The following is a 22,435-nucleotide window of genomic DNA, read 5'->3' as shown; positions in this document are numbered from 1 at the left end:
GTATGAATACATTAACCAATTGCATTGATAGGATCATCAGATGAGTGGCTACAGAAAAAAAGGGTGGGGGATTTCTTCTGTAGGTCTGTTAAATATATTGTTAGCTTTGGAAGATGGTGATTATATGTCAGGGAATATTGGTAATATATTCTGAGAAGTGCATTTGTTTTGAGAATTTGGGAGTAATATAGAAATTAAGGTAATTGGCTATTAAAGGGCTTAAGACATCCCATGAGAATTTTTGCCATTCATCCAGGACTCTGTTTTACTATCCTCATGGTGGTATAGTTTCCCAAAGTCACGTAGTCTCAAGGTTCATTGATATAATGCAAGTTCATAGAGGACTTCAGTTCACACCTGTGAAAATCCTGTGCTTCTCTCTTTATCTTTCTTAGGTATAGACAGCATATCAGATTTCTCAGGCTGGTTTTCTTTCTTTTTTTTTATTAATATTTATTTTTTTTTAGTTTTTGGCAGACACAACATCTTTGTACGTGGTGCTGAGGATCGAACCCGGGCCACACACATGCTAGGCGAGCGCGCTACTGCTTGAGCCACATCCCCAGCCCCTGGTTTTCTTTCGATACCTCAGAGAGTCCTATGTTCTCAGCCACTATCCTTTCCTGGGTTGCCACCACGTGCCCACTGCTGTCCTGTGTCCTGTATGGTTCAAGGAATTTTAGGCCCTGGGTCAGCTCCTCTTAGAGGACAGCCTAAGTTGTGAGGTATAGCCTCTTGGGGGCTCAGCTGAGGTCTTGGGGCTAAGGATTGGCCTGGAACATGCAAGGAATATTTTCTTTTTATATTGGGGATCAAAACTAGAGAAGCTTTATCAGTAAAATCCTCAGGAAACCCCCACACCACCCCCCTTTTTTTTTAAAAAAAAAAAGAGGTGTATACCACTTGTTTGGACACTGTCCTCCAACTTATGATCACCCTTCCTCAGCCTCCTGAGTCTCTAGGATTACAGGCATGTGCCACTATCTCTGGCAAGCATAACACTTTTTTTTCTGTTTCTGAAAATCATACTTGAGGTGAAAGAATAGTCTCTTGGCACATCTTGTGTTCTGGTAAGATAGCTGCTCTAAGTGAAATAAGGCAGTGGATTATTGGTACTAGGGATATTGAATCTTAAGTTACATCCTCAGCCCTTTTTTGTTTGTTTGTTTGTTTTTGGCAGAAGTTATTTATTTTACTTGCCTTTTATTACTTCTACATGAGAGTAAAATGCATTTTGACACATCATACATAAATAGAGTGTAACTTCCCCTTTTTCTGATTGTTCCTAATGTCTGTTCACATTGGTCATGTAGTCAAAAAGGGTAATAATGTCTGATTTATTCTCTTGTCCTTTATCTCCAGCCCTTTAAAATTTTATTTTCAGACAGGATCTGGCTATGTTGTCTAGGCTCGCCTGGAACTTCTGATCCTCCTGCCTCAGCTTCTCAAGCTGTTGGAATTAAAGGCACTGGCCACCATACCTGAGGAAAATAGTTTATTTTGACCCAAATATTAATGTCCATCCTCAGGAACATGGATTCAACTTATCCTGAATGATGTATGTGTCCTACTCTGGAAGAAATTACATTTTTTTAATAACAGGGATTGAACCCGGAAGTACTTAATCATTGAGCCAGATCCGCAACCCATTTTATGTTTTATTTTGAGACATAATCTCACTAAGTTCCTTAGGGCCTCACTAAGTTGCTGAAGCTGGCTTTGAATTTAGCTGTCCTCCTGACGCAGTCTCTCAAGCTGCTGGGATTAGAGTTGTGCCCCAATGTGCATGTCTGACAAGAATGTTTGTAAAAGAAACTTATGCATGAATACATTAACCAAGTGCATTGGTCGGATCATCAGATGGGTGGCTACAGTAAAAAAAAAGTAAAATTTGTTTTGTAGGTCTGTTATTACATTGTTAGCTTTGGAAGATGGCGGTTATATGTCAGGTAAGGTTGGTAATATATACTGAGAAGTGCATTTGTTTGGAGAATTTAGGACTAACATAGAAATTAAGGTAATTGACTCTTAAAGGGCTTAAGATATCCCATGAGAATTTTTGCCATCCATCCAGAACCCCATTTTACTATCCTCATGGTGATCTAATTCCCCGAAATCAAGTGGTCTGAAGGTTCATTGATATAGAGCAAGTTCATAGAGAACTTCAGTTCATACCTGGGAAAATCCTGTGCTTCTCTTTTTATCTTTCTTAGGTATAGACAGCATATCAGATTTCTCTGGTGGGTTTTCTTTCATACCTCACAGAGTCTTATGTCCCCAGCCACTATCCTTTCCTGGGTTGCCACCATGTGCCCACAGCTGTCCTGTGCCCTGCATGGTACAAGGAATTTTAGGCCCTGGGTCAGCTCCTCTTAGAGGACAGCCTAAGTTGTGAGGTACAGCCTCTTGGGGGCTCAGCTGAGGTCTTGGGTCTAAGGAATGTCCCAGAACATGCCTCATCTAGACAGCTAACTTCTTGGGATCTTGTTTTCCCAAGCCCTGTTCCCATTCCTTGGATACAGTTGGACAGTCAGCCTGTGGATGTGGTGGTGAGAGGCCATGTCACCAGTGATTCCTGACCCTTGCATTCTCTCACAGTGTGAAAGAGCAAAAAGTGTCCCCAAGCATAAGGACCAGCCACCCCAGTGCAGTGCTGTGAAAATCTGAAAAGCTCGTAGGCTGGAGTCATGGTCTAGGTCTCACGGGAGAGTGATCATGGAGTGTTTCAGTGAGCATGCCCAGGTGTGAGGATGTCCCAGCTGGCAGGGGGACCTTCCCTGCCTCTTGAGCCTGATATCTTTGCTCCCTCAGCCCCAGCCATCTGTGGTTATCACTGCGAAATGATCTGCTCCTTTATCTGAGGCCCAAGTTGATTTATTCAGCACTAAATATGATGAAATATGATGAAAGAGTGAAAAAAGAAGTGGAAAAAAAAAGCCTACTTACATTTCCATTTAGTAAACATCCTAATTTATGGCAAGGTGCAGTGGTGCACAGTGGTACTCCTTACTTCTCCAGATGCTGAGGCAGGAGGATTTAAAGTTTGAGGACAGCTTTAACAACTTAGTGAGACCCTTTGCAACTTGGTGAGAGTTCAAAGACTTGGGGAAGTGGTTCAGTGGTCAACTGCCTATGGGTTCAATCCAAGGTATCCAAAAGAAAAAAAAAATGTGCCTTATCCTTGGGCCACCACTTTGGGAGCTGGACTGTTAGCTTATGAAATTTGGGAGTTACATGAATTCTCTCTGTCTACACTCACTGTGATCACTACAAGATTTTCAATCATCTTAAACATGGTCTCCTTTTTCCGTTATTAGAAGTAGGGTTTTTTTCTTTTTAAGTTCACCAAGAAGCACAGCACAAATATATATATATATTTGTGTGTGTGTGTGTTTGTGTGTGTGTTTGTGCCCTGCTTCAGATTGAACCCAGGGTCTTATGCATGCTTGGCTCTACTATTGAGCTATTTCCCAGCCCAAGAAAGTGGACTTTTATTGATTTATTTACTTTTGTATTAAGTGGTGGGATTTAAGCTGAGGACTTGCTCATGCTGTTGTCATTCAAAAAATACTTTCAAGTTTGTGAAAGCGTTTTTTGATAGTGGGTTTGTGTATCCCTAGGGATTTAACCCAGAGGCATTTGACCACTGAGCACATCTCCAGCATTTTTTATTTTTATTATTTTTAATTATTTTTAACTTTGTTATAGTTGTAAATAAACAGAATACCTTAATTGCATTGATTTTTTTTTTTTGTGGATCTAAGTTTCAAACCAAGTGCCTCAAACATGCTAGGAATGTGCTCTGTCATTGAGTGACAGCCTCTTTCCCTGATTGTAATTTTTGATTAAGACCAAGTCTGACTGTGTTTCTGATGGTTTTGCTCCATTGCTGAGACTGGCTTCAGTCTTGTCATCTTCCTGCCCTGACTTTCCTAGTTAGAAAAATTTTAAGGGGACTCCACCCAACCGGAGTTATAATGAGATAAGTCACCCCATTTCTCTCAAAATGTAAACAGTATTGAAAATCAGTTCCATTGCTTTTCTTCATAGTTTTGAAATTTGTATATATAACTCTTCCTTTTTCCTTTACTCTTGCATTATTATGGAAAAGGTATTGAGTATGTAACATTGTTTCTGATGTATACGGTTGTGAATCTTCCATGGTGTGATAGTTCATTCACATTGTTATTAAATTTATTTTTCAGAGTGATTGTAGTCTTATATATTACATTAGTCAGGGTTCTCCATTGGAGAATCAACAGGAAGAATAATTACAAAAAGAGGATTTTTTAGATTGTCTGAGATGACCAGAAGCTGGAGAGTCCTCTGTGGCAGTCTGCTGGCTGAGGAGCTGGAGAAGTAGTAGCTGTGCAGCCCAAGGTGCTGAAGCCTCTGAACAAGAGGGATCAAGGGTACTACCCTAGTCTGAGATCCAGTGCTTCTGGAAACACCCTGGAGAATCATTGGGAGAATCGGCTTTGGAAGAGTGAAAAAGGAAAAGTCTGATGTACTCAGGCAATCACAGCAGCAGTGGAAAACCCATCTATGTAGAATCGAGCTTGCATCTGCAGCTGCTACCATGGTGTTGCAACTTTTATTCCACGCAAGCCACCATCCTATTTGGATGACGTTACTCAGACTTGGGGAGGTTTTCCAGTTTGCTATCCTACATGCCAATAACTCTTAGACACAACCTCATGGACACACCGAAAGTGTGTCTCTTAATCCCATCAAGGTGACAATTCAAATGAACCATCACACATACTATCATACACCCTTTCTCTCTAGTTTATAGTCTCTACTCTTTTCAACGACTTGGACTTGGTAGGCAATTCTTTTTAATTATTTTTGCACTCAGTTAAGTAATGTTTGTGGAGGCATTTTACACTTATGATCATGAGAGTAATTCATAGCTTCCTCATTTTATCAATTTAATTTTGATAATATTGTAACATATGCCTCCAATGAAATTAGAAGGTGTTTCCTCTGCTTCTGGATTCTCAAGGAAATGTAGAAAGTTGGTAGCAGTTCTGGAGTGTCTAGTGGCAGCCTGTAGGATGTCTAAGAGCCCTACATTTCACTTTTTTGATGGTAATGAGTTATTGAGTCAGTTTCTTCAGTAGGCATGGGCTCATGTGCTTTGTGTATTTGGCCTTCTGTGTAAGTTGTAGGAGATGGTCTCTCTCAAAGTAGTGGGCCAGTTACTCTAAGTTATCTGATTTGTGTCAAGTGCATGTTCATGATATTGTTGAAGAGCCCATGGATGGTAATGGTGGCTATTTTAATTGTAATGAGTAGTTTCTGTGTCCTTGGTTTTCTTATTTGTTTAATGTTTAAGGTATTTTTCATACCTTTGTTCTATTTGTTTACATTGATGTGGTAGTAAGAATTGAACCCAAAATCTCACTGGTGCTAGGCAAGCTCTGTACACTGAGCCATAACCTCACTCCTATCCTCTGTTTTCTTAAACCAATATTAGTTTGTCAGTGATGCTGATATTCATGAAGAACTTGATTTGCAGACTGCTGATTTCTTGATTGGGGTTTCACCAACACCCTCTGTTACCCGCCTGACACTTACTTTACCCTTTCTCTGCTTTCCTTAAATGCCAATTTTAGTGATTTTTTTTTCTCTTCTTTTCTGGAATGTGATTTGGATGCTTTAGAGACCCCCAATGCACCATTTGTGTGGCATTCCCATGTTGGACTTGTACATTTTATTTTTCTCACCATGGTCAAGTTTTCCCTTGAATTACCTCTTCTTCCTGGGTCTGTTTAGAGCCCTGTGTTGCATCTCCCATTGCTTAGAGGTTTTCCAGCTGCTTCTGATCTGATTTCGGCTTTAACTCCCATGTTCTTTGAGCCTATTTGGGATTTCACTGACATTGTACACTTGTTGAGGTGAGGTTTATAGCTCAGAATGTGGCCTGTTCTGGGGAGTTTTACTGTGATTCTGAGAAGGCTGTGTGTTTCACTATTAACTAATGACCATGGAAGTCCTCCTGCCTGTTGCTCTGTTATATGGTCACAGACCAACCGAGTTGCGGTGATGTCCCCAAATTGAGCTATGTATTATTCATTGTCCTGGGAAGTTTTGTATGCCTCTGCCTGATGTATTTTGACTTTGTTTCAGGTGCATGCATACTAACAATTTAAGACAGTTAATGAAAGTTTAGCCTAGGGCCACCACAGTGCCACATCTCTTTGATCTCAGCACCTCAGGACTTTTAGGCAGGAGGATCCCAAGTTCAAAGGTAGCCTCAACAATATACATGCTGAACTACTTAGAGAATTCCTCTGTCAAAATAGAAATAATTAAAAATGAAAAAAGTGCAGTCAATGTGGCTTATTTGTTAAGCAACCCTTGGTTCAATCCTTGGTACAAAATATAAGCAAACACACAAGTAAATGAATAGAAAGAACGTTTATCCTAGGGATTCTGGAGTCTTATCTTACTCAAGGATAGTCAATTCCATATGTTTTATTTTCCATTCATGAGTTATGTTTTTCTGTTCGTCAGTATTCTTTGTATGATTTTTTAAAAGTGAAATGAAAATGTGTTTCTTGGGGCTGGGGTGGTGGCTCAATGGTAGAGCATTTGCCTAGCATGCAAGAGGCACTGGGTTTGATTCTCAACACCATATACAAAAAATAAAGTTCCTTTAACAATAAAAAAATGTGTTTCTTTCTTTTCTCCTATAATGTGGCTCCTGTTTTTTGAAGGCTTCATGCCTTTAGCTAGAGACCATGTGTATGAGCTATGTTTAACAAATTATTTTGTGTTCAGCTCTTTTGAAAGATTTCCCTGAATGCTAGGGTCATTGGACAGAATGGAAACTTTAACAGTTTTAGAGGTGACAGGCTCTGGATTTGCAGACTGACACCCAGCAGCTAATGTGTCTGAGCTGAGTCTTTAGGCCATTGGCAAACTTATTTTCATATATATTTTTTAATAAATATATGAAAATAAGCTTGCCCCAACTCCCTTGCCTGGATGTCCTCCAGTTGTTTATGTATAAAAGTAAAAGCCCTGCTGTGCACTGTGTTCAGGGCTCAGGCTTTGGAAATTATTTTTCTGGTCTGTGGTGCCACCAATAAACTGTTGCCACCAGATCTCAGTGTCCCCTGGCCTCATTTCTCCATACACCAGAAACTAGAGAAGAAGAGTAGAAACAGCAAAACCTCACTTGTCTGGTTTTTGTGGGTAGTTGTGCTGGGGCCTCTGCTTTAACACACAGTGGTGCTATTTAAAGCTCTGCTGTCCCTTTGCTCTGCAGAACCCAGCCTGTGCGCAACCACTGCTGAGCATGAGTGTCATAGGCCTCTCTGAATGGTTTCCTCCTGGACTGTGTGAGCTTCCTTCTTTCCTCAGAAATCTCCGTGGTTTTATTTGGGGGAGCATACTGTGCAGTGAACCCTCAGGTGCTTAACCACTGAACCAAATCCTCAGCATCTTCCCCCTAAACTTTTAAATTTATTAACTTTGATTCAGGCTTTTGCCAACTTTCTAAGGGCCTAACTAAGGTGCTAAGGCTGGCATTGAACATGGAAGCCTCCTGCCTCAGCCTTTTGAAGGTGGGTGTATTTGAAACCTGATTTCCAAAAGAAACTCTGAAGCATTCTTGGTCAAATTTTAGGTGATGGTTGAGTGGGTAGACAATAATTTGCTGCTCTTGCCATATGCTTGAATACTTCTAAGGAATTCCTGCTGATTTTTCACGTAATCATTTCTGAAATAGAAGAGTGGGAGTTTGTGTTAGACATTAAAATATTTCCATGGTGATTTTAGTAGGAATTGCCTAAATTTGGATAAGATGTGCTGTGTGTAGTCTGGAGCCAATGACCAGGCTATCACAGTGAGCAACCAGGCCAGTGTCCTGCACCACAGAAGGTCAGACTAACAGGTTAGTGAAGGTCACACCATGCTTGGTGCTCTGCACTCTTTCTTATGATTGCTTCATGGAGCTGTTGTGAACCTTTCAGGACTTTGGGGCATGATGACATTGTTTTTCTGTTGGTTTGGCTTGTGTTTCCACTTCTGTTCTATTTCATGGCAGTACAGAGATGGTTCCAGGCTCCCTGTTGTGTCATTTTGCTATGAGTGTTGAATTTTTTCTTTATTCTCATCAGTATAGAAATGTATAACTTGTTCTTTTGCAAAACTAAATTTCCACACGTGCAATGGTGCATGACTGAATTCTCCTTAGCTGGGGAGGCTGAGGCAGGAGAAACATAAATTTCAATGCTGGCCTCAGCCTCTCACACGGCCCTGAGCAAGTTTTTTGAGTACTGTGCCAAAATGGCATATGTGGTGGGGATGTGGCTCAGTCATTAAGTGCCCTATGTTCAATCCCTGCTTTTTTTTTCTAAATGTTTCTACCAAAAATAAGTAAATAACATAAAATTTATTGTGAGCTCATTAAAAGTATTTTAGTGTTTCACATTTGAACATATACTAAATGGATTTTGTCTACAGAATTGAGGATGTAGTGCATTTGGCCACCTGGATTCCAGTTTGCCTGGACCATCATGTGATCCATATCCAAGACATCTACTGTCACTCACCTTTCCCTCCTGTGAAGGCTGGCCCACTGAAGGCTTTTTCTTGGTCTCTTGCTCACCTCTGCTGATACTGTGCTGCGCAGAATGTGACATGTTTTAAGTCCTTGAGTATGGTTGGGTGTCAGTGGCAGGGGCACCTTCTGGTAGGTGATCTTTTTGGCTGCTCCATCACAGTGCAGACATCGAGTATTATTATGGTTGTACATGCAGTGACCTGTTTCCCACCCGAATTGTGTTAGATAGGTGAGGATTCTGGGTTGCAACCTTGCTTCTTTACCACCCTGCAAATGCTTCTGTCTTAGGTTTGCACCACCATCCTTACAGGCAGGAGGAAACTCTTTCACAACAGACATCCAGTGCACACGTGGCCCAATCTTGATCAAAGTGTCTTGAGCAGAACATGGCTATGGGCCACATGAACTTATCGTAGTGAAGTGACTGCTTTTCACTAGAGTTTTATAGTTGATGTACATTCATTGTTGCTATGAGATTTAGAAATTAGTGTCTGTAGTTCATTAATAAAATTGTGTTGAGAATTATAAAACTTTGCAAGGTTCTTGTTTGGATAAGGTGACATTTTTGGGTCATTGACTTATATCTAAGTCATGTTCCAACTTTTCATCTTAATACATTCTGCATTGACAGTAATCATGAGAAATCATCAAATTTTTGTGTTTATTAATCATGGTGCTTGTTTACTATTTGACTATTTTTTTTCTGGAGAATAGCATGTGTAAACATATAGTTAGTTGTTCTGTTGGGGTAATCACAAAAGATGAACTCAATTCCCAGTTCACAAATTGTGACAACCTGAGTGAAAAGTTGTCTAAATGCAGTCTGTAGGGGAAGCTTCTCAGTGATCCATTTTTGGAAGTTGAGGGTGGGGTGTTCTAGACATTTCTTTAAAGATGGAACAATAGACTTTGAGAATTAATCAAGAGATCGGTCAATGCCATGTTGTTTATATTAACTTTGTAGGCACAATGAGCCATTGGGGTTGGCAGAATCTCTCTTAAAGGCTGAGTTTTGTTATTCCAGCAATTTTCTTCTCAGTCAGCTTTCTTTTTTAAGGGTAAGTACTATCAGAGTTGCTAATATTACCTCTGCACTGCACAGAAAGTTGTTAGGATTGTAATAGGAGTGCAATGAAGAAAGAAGTTAGGAGTGACCCAGGAGCCTATCTTACTTTCTGTGAACTCAACAAAGAAAGGAAGTAAAACATTAAGTTGCTTGACTTTTGAGTGGCCCAATTCTAGTGTTGGAATGTCTGTGAAAATTTGAGTGCAGGATGCATTTGATGGACCACATCATACAATTAATCAGGGACTCAGAGATTCATGTGGACATCAAGCATGTTGACTATACATTTCTTCTGCTGTCAATCTCTCCTGACCTCCAGTATACATTTGTGGGATATTTTAGATCTCAGTGACCTTTGAGGATGTAGCTGTGAACTTCACCCAGGAGGAATTGGGTTTGCTGGATCCTTCCCAGAAGAACCTTTACAGAGATGTGATGCTGGAAGTCCTCAGAAACCTGGCTTTTATAGGTAATAATATTTTTTTTTTCAAAATCTACTAGAGAACTCATGTTTATTTTGGTCATTTATATAGAACACTAAAAGGGAATTAGTGGTTGAATTATTGGAGCATAAAAGGCACCTGCAATTTGGCAAAGCATTCTGTCTCCTAAAACTTCATAAAGATTGTTCTGGTTTCTCATTTTAGGAAACAAATGTGATGAAAAGAAAATTGAAGATGAGATCAAAAATTTTGAGAGCATTCTAAGGTAATTGTACTCACAAAAGAAGTTCATGAGAGAATCTGAGAAGGTCATATAATTTTTAAAACAGACCAACCCAAGAAGTATACACAATTTGCAATGTATTTATTTTTAAAGGATTTTTTCACCAGAAATATACACTTACCTGTGACAGATATTCAGTTTTTTCAAAGTACTAGGCATGCATAAAGTAATGTAATTGAATGTGAATATCACTATTTGAATAATCTCAATAGAGCGGCTGCATTGCAAAGGATTGTTTCCTTTCAATCTCTTGATTTTCAAGAAATTTGAACAAATCAGAAAACCTAGCCTTTACCTGATGTTGGTAGTATTGTAAGCCTAGGACCTATAAATAAGAATAAAATCATGAATGAATCCAGCATTGATAATGTGCTGGTCATTCTTCAAAGAAGCCATATAGTAAACTTAAAAGGCCAAGAAGATAGTGTGGAGAAACTTTCAATGAGATTCCAGTTCTTAACTGGACAAAGGATAATTTTAATAGAGTAAGTCCATGTGGTTGTTATATGTGTGCCAAGGACTTCATATGCCCTTCATTCCTTCATAGGCAGATCACATCTCACTCTGGACACAAATGCCACAAGCATGAGGAATGTGAAGAGAAGCCATGTGAATTTAAACAGCACAGGCAATCCCTGCTTTTGCTGAAAAGTGTTCACACACAAATGCTAACACAAACTGGAGATGGACCCTATGAAAGCACAGTATGTGGGAAAGTCGCCAGTTGTTCCAGTGACATTCAAAGGCATGAAGATACTCATACTGGGTGGGAACCGTACGAATATCAACAATGTGCTGAAGCCTCTTCTTCTCTCCCAGATGTCCAAAGACACACGAGAACACACAGTGGAGGTCAACCATTTCAATGTGAGGTATCTGGGAAAGCCTTTAATTTCTCCTCCTTATTTAGAAGACATAAAATAATTCATTCTGGAGAGAAACTCTATCAACGTAAACAAGGTGGTCAAACCTTTATTTCACACACAAGTCTTCAAAGGCACAGGATCACACACACGGGGAATGCACGTTTCAAATGTAAGGTATGTGGGAAAGACTTTGCTTATCCCAGTTCACTTAGAATACATCACAAAACACACACTGGAGAGAACCTGTATGAATGTAAGCAGTGTCGCAAAGCCTTTGCTACATCCAGTAACCTTCAGATTCATGGAAGAACGCATACTGGAAACAAGCCCTATGAGTGTAAGCTGTGTGGAAAAGCCTTTGCTACATTTAGTAATCTTCAATCACATGAAATAACTCATACTGGAGCAAAGCCCTATGAATGTAAGCAGTGTGGCAAAGCCATTGCTACATCTCATCAGCTTCATATACATGGAAGAATACATACCAGAGAAAAGCTCTATGAATGTCAACAATGTGGAAAAGCCTTTACTACTGCCTCTGGCCTTCAGATACATGAACGAACTCATACTGGAGAGAAGCCCTATGAATGTAAGCAGTGTGGCAAAGCCTTTGCTAGATCCACTAATCTTCACAGACATGGAAGAACACATATTGGAGAGAAGCCCTATGAATGTAACCAGTGTGGCAAAGCCTTTTCTACATCCAGTTCTCTTCAGATTCATGAAAGAATGCATACTGGAGAAAAGCCCTATGAATGTAAGCAGTGTGGCAAAGCCTTTGCTACATTCAGTTACCTTCAGTCACATGAACGAACTCATACTGGAGAGAAGCCATATGAATGTAAGCAGTGTGGGAAAGCCTTCTCTCAGTCCTCCAACCTTCACTCACATGAAAAAACTCATACTGGAGAGAAGCCCTATGCATGTGAGCAGTGTGGCAAAGCCTTTGCTACATCCAGTTACCTTCAGTCACATGAAAAAACTCATAGTAGAGTGAAGCCCTATGAATGTAAGCAGTGCGGCAAAGCCTTTGCTACATCCAGGTACCTCCAGTCACATGAAAAAACTCATACTGGGGAGAAGCTGTATAAATGTGAGCAGTGTGGAAAAGCCTTTTCTACATCTAGTTACCTGCAGATTCATGGAAGAACACATACTAGAGAGAAATGCTCTGAGTGTCAACAATGTGGAAAAGTCTTCACTACTGCCTCTGGCCTTCAGAAACATGAACGAACTCATACTGGAGAGAAGCCCTATGAATGTAAGCAGTGTGGGAAAGCCTTCACTCAGTCCTCTAACCTTCACTCACATGAAAAAACTCATAGTGGATTGAAGCCATATGATTGTAAGCAGTGTGGCAAAGCCTTTGCTACATCTAGTTACCTTCAGATTCATGGAAGAATGCATACTGGAGAGAAGCCCTATGAATGTAAGCAGTGTGGCAAAGCCTTTGCTACATTCCCTACATTTCACAGACATGGAAGAATACATACCAGAGAAAAGCACTATGAATAACAACAATGTGGAAAAGCTTTTGCCACATCCTTTCTGCTTCACACACGTTAAAGAACAGATACTGCAGAGAAATCGTATGCATGAAAACAATTGGTAAACTTTTCTGTTATTACTGTTTCACTCATATACATGTAGGAAGATACTGGAGAAAAATCCTTTGAATGTAAAACCTGGTAAATCAATATTTTATGTCATCCTCAAAGACAAGGAAGGACTCACACTGGCGAAAATGTGTGGTGTGTGTGTGTGTGTGTGTGTGAGAGAGAGAGAGAGAGAGAGAGAGAGAGAGAGAGAGAGAGAGACACTGGGGATTTAGTCTGGTTGTGCTCTACCACTTAGCTACATTCCAGTTACTTTTTATTTTGAGACAGGGACTTGGTGCATTTTTTAGGGTCCTCCTAAGGTGCTGAGGCTAGCCTCCAACATTGATCCTTCAGAATCAGCCTCTCAAGTCTCAGGAATTAAAGGCATACACCACCACTTCCAACTGAGTAACTCTTTAAATGTATGAAATTATCACAAATCATTCCATTTTCCCTATTGCCTTCCAAGCCATTTCATTCACATTGAAAAACACACCCTCTGAATGTAAGCAGTGTGGCAACACCTTTGCTACATCCCATCAGCTTCATAAACATGGAAGAATACATACCAGAGAAAAGCCCTGGAACACATACCAGAGTACATACTAGAGAAAAGCTACATCCTGTCAGCTTCCCCTTCAGCCCTGTTCTTCTTCTCATATATGAAAACACAGAGAGAAGCCCTGTGAGTGTGAGAAATGTGGGGAATCTAGTTTTCTCAGTCTTTTCCTAAGGCCTCAGAAGATTCTTTTGGAATAAAAAGAATAAATCCTATGCAAAAAAGACATATAAGTTGTTGAGCTGTTATAGTTTTGTTCCATTGTATGAAAGGACTCATACTGTAGAAAATGCTGAGCATAAGCCATGTGAGGCAGTATTCAGCTTTCAGAGTTTTCTTCAAAGACATAAAGAATTCACATCTGGGAAGATCCTTTTTCTCTCTTTCAAAATTGTTGTAAGACTTTCAACTTTCCAGGTCCCTTAGAACAGCATTTAAGAAACCACACTGGAGAAAAGCCCTGTATGTAGAAATGTGGTGAGACCTTTGCTTGTTTCAGATCCATTTGATCTTGTTCAGACTTGAGGATATTTTTATTTTATTTCATTTTATTTATTTATTTTGAGAAAAAAACTGTAGGTGTGTGAAAAGGTTTGTGCCTTCATTTATTTTTTTTTCTATTCAGAGGTAACAAAAATGCACCCTGGGTTGGAGAGGAGCATTGCATCAGCATGAAGATTTTAAAACAACATGTTTTTCTGGGTTAAATCTCATTTATTGTTAGATTCCATTTTTCTGTATGTTAGTTTAGGCCTCTCCACACCAAAGTACAGATTGGTGAAATGTCTACATGACCAAAGGCTTGGTAAGGAGTGTCCCAGTCTGATGTGCTAATATATTGGCACTCCTTTCTCCACCAAAGAATCTTAAATTCGCTTCTCCTGAGACCTTCACCAAAATTTTCTTTCAACAGAATGTCAGGTAAAGATTTTGTAAAGATCTCAATGTGGGTTATGACACAGACTTCTGCTTTTGTGGTAAAGCTTGGAAGACCTCTGAGTAATCTTACAGTTGGTACACAAAGCACTTTCTGTGAACTAAAAAAAAAGAAAATATAAACCTCTATCCCTGTTCCACTGGGGTAAATGAAGATCAATGAAATTCCAAGCAGTGAACCAAAAAATTTGAGGTGATACATCTCAGAACCCTGCAGCTAATAAATCTAATCCTGGAACATCCTTGGGTGTCTAGGCTCATGTGCCCTACATCATTGATGCAGCTACAGCCTCCCATCAGGTGACATTCTGCAGTACATGCTGTGGAGACAGCTGTTTCTTCTCAGGCTAAAGGATTAAAGTGAGGTTACAGAACAACTCCAAAGCTGTGGACACACATTTTCTATCATGTCCAACTACAGCATGAAAATTAAACGTTTCCCTTGCTCATCAGAATGAGAGGATCTGGGAAAGGGCTGTCAGGGATGAGGGATGGGGACATGTGCTCTTTTCATAACCTTACTTTGATTTCAGGAAGAGGCTCCCAGTTTTCCTATCTTATCAGAGCTGGAGGGACTCATTGTAGCTACTTAGGCCCCAGATTCACCTGCTGCTGAGGAAGAGGGTGACCTGACCTTGTGTGAGGAGCTTTTTCCACTGACAGGGCTTTGACCTGCAGGCCAGGAGACTGCAAGGGAGGCTGGGTATTCAAAGGGCCTTCCTCAGAACCATCAGCCAGTCTCCTCACCCCCATGCCTCATTTTGCTCCAGCTGTCATCATTCAACAGTGACCACATGTGACCCTGTCCTGTGGAAAAAGGTCCCAAGCATCACCAACATGCAAGTGGAAGAGGCCACAAATCATTTAACTTGGGAAACCAGGAGGCCTGAGACTGAAGCCATCCAAGCCTCTCTGACCAAGCCCAAGGTAGGAGACAACCATGGGCAGAGCATAGTTTTGGTGTCCTCAGCCAGAGCAGCATATCAACAAGTGTGGCCACCTCCTCCTCTGACCACCCTTCACCAGAAGGAAACCAAGCCTCTGGTGAGACACACCTATCACAGGGACCAGGGATGGAGCCAGGACCCCTGTTCAGGGGTATGACTCCTGGAACCCACGTGTAGCCTGAGTTTTCCCCAGAACAAGGCAGAACTCCCACACCCAGTATCTTTAATTTTCCCTTTAAAACTAGGAAAAGGGGGCTGAGAGGATTCCTCGGGGTGCTTTCTGGCCAGGCATCTAGTGTGGATGGGCTGGCACTGGGGTGGGCAGCAGAGTCTCAGTCCTCTCCTCCCACTCCAAATCCCCCTCCAGGGAAACCCTTGTGTCTCGGCTGTTGTGCTGCCCTTGCTGCCAGAGGACAGCCCCACCTCAACCCCCAAGCCCTCTGTGGCTGTCCTGACCATGGGAAAGCTGGTCATCCCTCAAGGCTGTTTGACACATCTCTGGGTCTCATGTTCCTACTCGATTCTTTGAATTGCCCAGAGCTCAAGGCTGTACGCACCAAAGTAGCCAGAACTGAGATCTGGGGCAGAGTTGGGTCCAGTTCTCACCATATTTCTTGTTCTGGGTCCCAAGGGCTGATGAAACATGGGGATGAGGGACTTAGGCAAGCCTGGGATTGTCACTGTCCTGGAAATGGGTCTGTGAGAGGTCTGTGCAGAACCCCAGATCACATCAGCAACCCACGTGGCCTGGGACCTGATCCCCACTTTAAGATCTGCCCTGAGCAGGAGCAGCCTCCAGAACTCAGCCTTCACATGGGAGGAAAATGGCATGTCTGTCGTTCTGTCATTGCTTCCCTACTCATTGTCTTCGTGGCACATGACTCTTCTGTTAGACATGAAGTCCTTTTTCAGGTATCAAAATCAGCTTGGATTTTCAGCTGACCCTGAAATGGTTCATATTGGTAGGAACATGAAAGGAGCTGACAGGTTGCCTTTATGTCCCAGGGAGGCCACAAGGTTGGATCACCTAACATTGTGTGAACTCTACAGGCTCTTGTGTCTCCTGGAATGTACTTTGGGTTTCTGCAATAGCAAACCCAAACAAACACAGAATAACCAAATTCTAGACTCTAATTGACATCACTCTAAGGACTTTCCATCTCATTAATGAAATATTTTGCTTTGTGCCAGGTGTGGTGGTGATGCCTCAATCCCAGCCCCTAGGGAGGCTGAGGCAGGAGGATCAAGAGTGTACAGCCAGCCCCAGCAAAGTTGAGCTGCTAAGCAACTCAGAGACCCTGGCTCTAAATAAAATACAAAATGAGGCTGGGGATGTGGCTCACTGATTGAGTGCACCTGGTTCAATCCCTGGCACCCCCATCTCCCTCCCCCGAAAAATGCCAACTGTTTCTTCTGATTGGCAGAATCCCGGTCTCCAGACAGTAGTCATTGTGCTGCTCCTTTGGTAGCAAACCATTTTTCCCCTGTAATCTCACAGCTGTGTCCTTATTATTGGATTGGCATTGGGAAAGAGGATGGAGCATTCAGGAACACCTTAATCTCGTGTGTCCATGTCTCACAGCTGTTCTGTCTCAATTAATTGTGGCTTTGAAACATTTTGCCTGATTTTGGAAAGATAGTACAGGAGAGCTGACTCATGGTGTCTGTTTCATAGTGTAGGAGTCATATCCTCTATTTTCAGACTCTTTATCCATTTTTATCCCAGCAGTGACCCCTGCAAGTAGCACAGAATTGGACCTTGTTTTCATTCTGTCTGCTGATCTCTACCTTAGAATAGGATTGTTCAGTCAATTGCCATATAATGTCACTGTTGATGTAGTTCGATTGATGTCTGCCCTTTTACACTCTTCTATTTTCTTATGTCTTTTTCCCCTCTATTTCTCTTCAGGATGTTATTGCCTTTAAACTCGCCATTAAACCCAGGGTTGCTGTAACACTGAGCCACATGCCCTGACCCTTTTAGGTTGTATTTTGAGAGAGAGTGAGGCTACATTTCAGAAGTTGGGCTAGAATTTTTGACCCTCATGGCATGGTTTGCACCACTATCCCAGGATACTGCTCCAGTTTTGTCGTTGTTATTGTTGTTTTCTAAGAAAAAATTTATTCAATGATTTTTTTTATCAGTTTTTTAGTGTATTGGCTTAAAGATGTGTCATCATGTGTAAAAAACATGCTCCATTGGCCAAACCCAAAGATGGCCTTTTTAGAGACCCGGCACTGTTAAACCACAACACAAGGAAAAGAATACAGATTCCAATTTTGAATCAAACTAAATCAAAATTATATTTATGTACCCAGGAGCTGGCCATGTCTGTCTCTCCTCAAACCCCAGGCTAAAGATACTCCAGCTCTCTCGGAACACATTTGTTTTAAATCAAACAACAACTCTGTTTTTAGAGAGAGGGAGAGTGAGAGGGAGAGAGAGAATTTTTTAATATCTATTTTTCATTTTCGGCAGACACAACATTTTTGTTTGTATGTGGTGCTGAGCATGATACATGTGACTCAGGCACACCAGGTGAGCGAGCTACTGCATGAGCCACATCCTTAGCCCTCAGAACACATTTTTGTAGCACAAAAGTTTGCAAAGAGGGGTGTCTTGAGAACTTACAGATACCAGAATTTGGACAAGCATAATACAAAGGCAGGTAGTAGGTTAATGAACTACATGGCTTAAAATTTCAAGGTAGGGAATAAATTCAGATCTCAACATTGAAAGGGTAAAGTTTCTAAGCTGCAAAGCCTGAGTTAAAATGTAAAGGACCAGGCATTGTAAACCTGTTTCTAAACTGCAAAGCATGGGTTAAATTCCTGAGGAAGTTAGGACAAGTCCCTACTGGCCATTTAGTTGAATTATGGCCTGGGGTCCTGTGCAATTCCTCACGTAGATATTCAGGGTCTGAACCAATCAGATTAAATGTAACCCCCCCCCCCTTAGGAAAGACCTATCACTCCAGCCAGCCCTGTTCCCACCAAAGAATGTACTAATCAAGTCTAAGAATTATTGTTTGATTTTCCCCTGGTGTATGGTGATTTGTCAAAGGAGACAATCATGTATGCAAAGCCCCAGCCCTCCCCAAAAGGTGTACTTAAGCATTGTTCAACCCCTGCTCTGGGCTCTGGGCTGCTGTCACTTCTTGAGTGAAGCTAGAGTCTCAGCACGCTGAATCGGGATCCTCAATAAAAACCCCATCTGCTTATTGCATGAAGCCAGTCTCTTGTGGTCACTTCCTCAGACGTTTCGCCAGTCCCTTACAACATCAGAATTTATGAGGTACCACTGAGGTTGCAGAGAGGGTTGTTATCTGGTCAGGGGGAGCCAAGTATGGGTGACTTCAAGGCATGGGCAGGCATTCCAAGCAAATTTAAAGATTGCAGTAATTTATACTAAAACAAAAATTAGTTTTCATGAGTTTTGGATGAGATGGCTCCCAATCTTAAGAAGGAATTAGGCAGGGTTTCAGAGTTTTATTCTCAAACCCTCTATATTTATGCTCCCACCCACTTCTTTGTACCACAATATAAAAAGGGCTGGGGATGGAGCTCGGGGATTCTATACCCCTGTCATGGATTCAATGCCCAGCAAGTGGGAGGGGGACCTAGAGTTGAGTTCTCAGTCCTAGACAAGTATGTGGCCACTATTTCACACTTGAGGGAATATGACTGTTTATATATAAGCCCCCCTCCCCATTGTCATTGGGAATGTTGGTAGGTAGACTGAATTTGGGCCAGTGCATAAGATGTGAAAGACTTCACCAATTCAAGTTAAGAATAAAAATAAAGTTCCCACTTTCTGGGAAGGGACAGTGTAAAGGTGAAATTTTTAAGCTAATTCTAAGCTGCAGAGCCTGAGTTAAAATGTAAAACACTGGACATTGTAAAGTTTCTAAACTGCAGGGCTTGGGTTAAAAAGTAAAAGACCAAGTATTGTTAAATTCCTCTGCTACCCCCAAAACCTGTAATCCCTGTAGCTGCTAGGACAATACCCGAACTGACCAGTAAATATTCTCACTGACTCCTCTGGTTGTCTAATAACCTGGGGTTCTGTGAAGCTGGCATGCAGGCATCTCAGGACCTAAAACCAATCAGTTTAAATGTGCACCCCGCTTAGAAGTGGCCAATCACCCTCGTCCAATCTGTTCCCGCCAATGAATGTACTAATCAGGTCTCAGAGCTGTTGTTCAATTTTCCCATGCCTCATGATGATTTGTTCTGATGGATGCAAAGCCCCCACCCCCTCCAAAAAGTGTACTTAAGCTCTGCTTAACCTCTGCTCTGGGCTCTGGGCTGCTCTATCTTCCTGAGTGAGCCTGGAGCCTCAGCATGCTGAATCAATAAAACCCCTTCTGTCAATTGCATGGAGCCGGTCTCTTGTGGTCTCTCCATCCAACGCTTCGCTGGACCCTTACAACAGATACTGAAGCCAGAAATAGACATGCAGTCAATACAGACAGGTAAATGGAGTCAGGTCTGATCTAGGAGGCCAATGTTGAGGAGTCTGGCAAGTTGCAGACTGTCCCCTGAGGGATAGAAATGTTAATTCCTTCAGAGCCCTTGCTCCACCCTCATCAAGGACCTGTCCTTGCTCCTTCCTGTTGCTAAGGTAGCCTGTCCCAGGATTGCCCCTCCCTACAGGCAGTTTTTAGAGTGTTAATGTGTCCTTAGCTGCTGCATCCTGCCCTTCCCTCTTCATCCTGCTTGTTTTGTCTCCTTTGTGCCATCTCATCAAGCATTTCTGGGCTTAGTCACCAAGACAGGAAGGAGAAAGATGAGGGGAAAGGGATGGAGAACAAAAGAAGCCTAGGACTCATAGAAAGGCTGAATACCTCCCTTCTGGGGATACCAGGATACCAGCTATGGCCCCCTTCTCCCTCCTGGGGAGAAGTCTATGTTACTCATTTTAAAATAAACCTTACTTTGTGTGGTTGCCTGCGCTTGCTTCTCTAATGTTCAAACTTCAACATGTGAGGGGGCAGAACTCCTCACCAGTAACCAGCGGTATCAACACCACAGGCCATATGTGCCCCAAGTGGGGTTTTATATGCAGGCTTTATGGGCTGAGCTGAGCAGGGTTATTATTTCTTTCTGGTTTAACGATCAGTTGAAACCCAGGAAGCTGAGAGCCCTGGGTCTGTATCTAGGGATATGTTGCTTACCAGGCAGGAGCAGGTGGGCTTGTGGCTTTTCTTGAAAATGTTGGTGCCTCTGAACCACTGACATGAAACTAACACAAGAGAGGGGGGCCCTTCCTGAGAGGTCAATTCCGGTCAGCCTGTACAATGGGGTGAAGTGTGTCAAGGGGGCACTTGACCATGAGCTCACAGACATTTTATGAGACCCACAGATGCCTGAAGCCACAGATGATACCTAACCTACATACCTTGTGCCCTCTACACTCATGCCTATGACTGACTACCTTTTCTATAAAACCTGAGAGTCCTGGAAAGCCCCTGAAGAGAGGGTGAAGGACATGGTGCCCTTGTCTTCCTGGTGTAGCTTCACTGATCAAAGTTCCTTTCCTGCTTTTCATCATGACCTTTTCTGTTTGGATTTGGGGTAAACAGGTGACCTGATGTGTGGGATCACTAGAGTCAGGTCGCTTCCAACAACTCCCTAATAGTGGAATGTAGAACATGAACATTGCTAAGAGCCACAGCCAATTAATATGATGCATGGCATTTTTGATTGAAAGGTGATGCCAGCTAGCCATTGAGATGATATGATTATGTTAAAAATTACATTCATATGGATACCGGACTCCTGCTGTTTACCTTGGCCTGCTGCGGGACTCCTGGAGAGTTCCCATTGGTTGGGAAAGTGCAGTAGGAGGGAATTCCGGGGGAAGAGTTTGCGCTGGGGTTCCAGGAGGAGACCGGCGGAACGCCGCGTGGTGTGGATCGGGAATCTCCCCGAGCACGAACGTGGTATTGGCGGTTATTTCAAAAATAAAGTTTGTTCCTGTTTGAGTGGCTCATGATCTTGTGCCCAGCCAGACTACGGCAGAACATTAAGCAAAAGGTGCTCATTTTATTTCAACCCCACATTGTTGCCTTAGGGAATTGCCTCCCACACCTCCTTCCCCTCCATTCTGCTGGGGAGAGAACACTGAGCCAAATCACCAATACCAATTGCTTCCATTCGTAGCTCAGGCTGTTTCCTCAAAAGATCAGTGTCCAGGAGGTGATGAGAATTATTGAAATAATTGTCAAACTGTTTTTATTTTTACGTATCAAATATGAGATTTTAAAATATTGTTTCAACAATTGTTTGTCTTGCTAAGTTGCCTGAGGTCACACCAGCTGATACTATATATGCATATAGGTATCTTTTTCTTTGAGGTTCTGTGGGATAATTTCTGTGGGCTCAACCTCTGAGCTAGATACCCAACTCTCTTTATTTTAAGCTAGGATCTCCCTGTTTGTGAAGCCAGATTGAAAGATAGTATTTTGTGTAGCTAGGTAAGTGGGGTCTAATATCAGGTCCAATATGAAAAAAAAAAAAAATGCAATCTGATCTTAGCCTGGGAAACCAAAAAAACACCTGAGGAGTGAAATTTACAAGTCCCCTTGGCCTTGAGCAAGTCCTACATAATTGCTAATGAAGTAGCTCCCAGTAAAACAGGGAGATGCTAATCAAACCACCCTAAGCTGTTCCTGCCCAGGTTTCTGCTCCCTGCCCCACCAGTCCATGGGTCTCCCACCCTTTGTCTTTCCCACCCATATTCTCTACCATGTGCACAATAAAGGGAAACAAAGGACAGGAATGTGGGAGACAAAACATGACCTTAGGTATAAAAGGGAGAAAACCTCCCCCTTCCAGGGATTCTGCCTTTTGGGTCCCCTTCTTCCTGGGGTGGGGCGAGTCTTTTGTGCTTTCTCTTATTAAAGCCTTCCACTTTCCACTCTGCGCCTGCTTCTCTGGTGTTATACTGCAGGATTCGGGGAAGCGAGGACTCCTCACGGTAAACAGCATTAACATTTGTAGATGCTCACCTGACCTTGGGCTCCTCCTGCCTTAGACTCCTTAAGTAACTGTTTTTCTTGATTTTTTAAAATTGTTGTTTGTTTCTGTGGTGAGTTAAAACCCTGGGCATCACCAGTGCTGGGAAAGGAGTCTCCATCAGCTAGAGCTCAATCCCAGA

The 22,435-nt window shown here is 42.1% G+C and overlaps 1 protein-coding gene across 1 annotated transcript; it reads left to right on the top strand.

Annotated features, from left to right (window-relative positions):
* Positions 1-1,931: 1,931 nt before the first annotated feature.
* On the top strand, positions 1,932-17,248 carry LOC143385692 (uncharacterized). The gene is made up of 7 exons (XM_077107940.1): positions 1,932-1,949; positions 9,984-10,110; positions 10,289-10,349; positions 10,915-12,735; positions 13,326-13,429; positions 15,114-15,253; positions 17,183-17,248. Exons 1-7 carry the CDS (start codon positions 1,932-1,934, stop codon positions 17,246-17,248), a joined length of 2,337 nt encoding a protein of 778 aa, XP_076964055.1.
* The last annotated feature ends 5,187 nt before the right edge of the window (positions 17,249-22,435 follow it).

The sequence above is a fragment of the Callospermophilus lateralis genome (assembly GCF_048772815.1).
Source record: "Callospermophilus lateralis isolate mCalLat2 chromosome Y unlocalized genomic scaffold, mCalLat2.hap1 SUPER_Y_unloc_1, whole genome shotgun sequence".
NCBI lineage: Eukaryota > Metazoa > Chordata > Mammalia > Rodentia > Sciuridae > Callospermophilus > Callospermophilus lateralis.
This window is presented reverse-complemented; position numbering and strand designations above follow the sequence as displayed.

What these genes read in the sequence shown, in the direction of transcription:
- LOC143385692 (XM_077107940.1), top strand. An exon ending in GCCCTGGAACACATACCAGA is followed by an intron (nt 13,430 to 15,113) that starts GTACATACTAGA and finishes ATCATTCAACAG; the next exon opens with TGACCACATGTGACCCTGTC. An exon ending in CCTCTCTGACCAAGCCCAAG is followed by an intron (nt 15,254 to 17,182) that starts GTAGGAGACAAC and finishes ATTTCTCTTCAG; the next exon opens with GATGTTATTGCCTTTAAACT.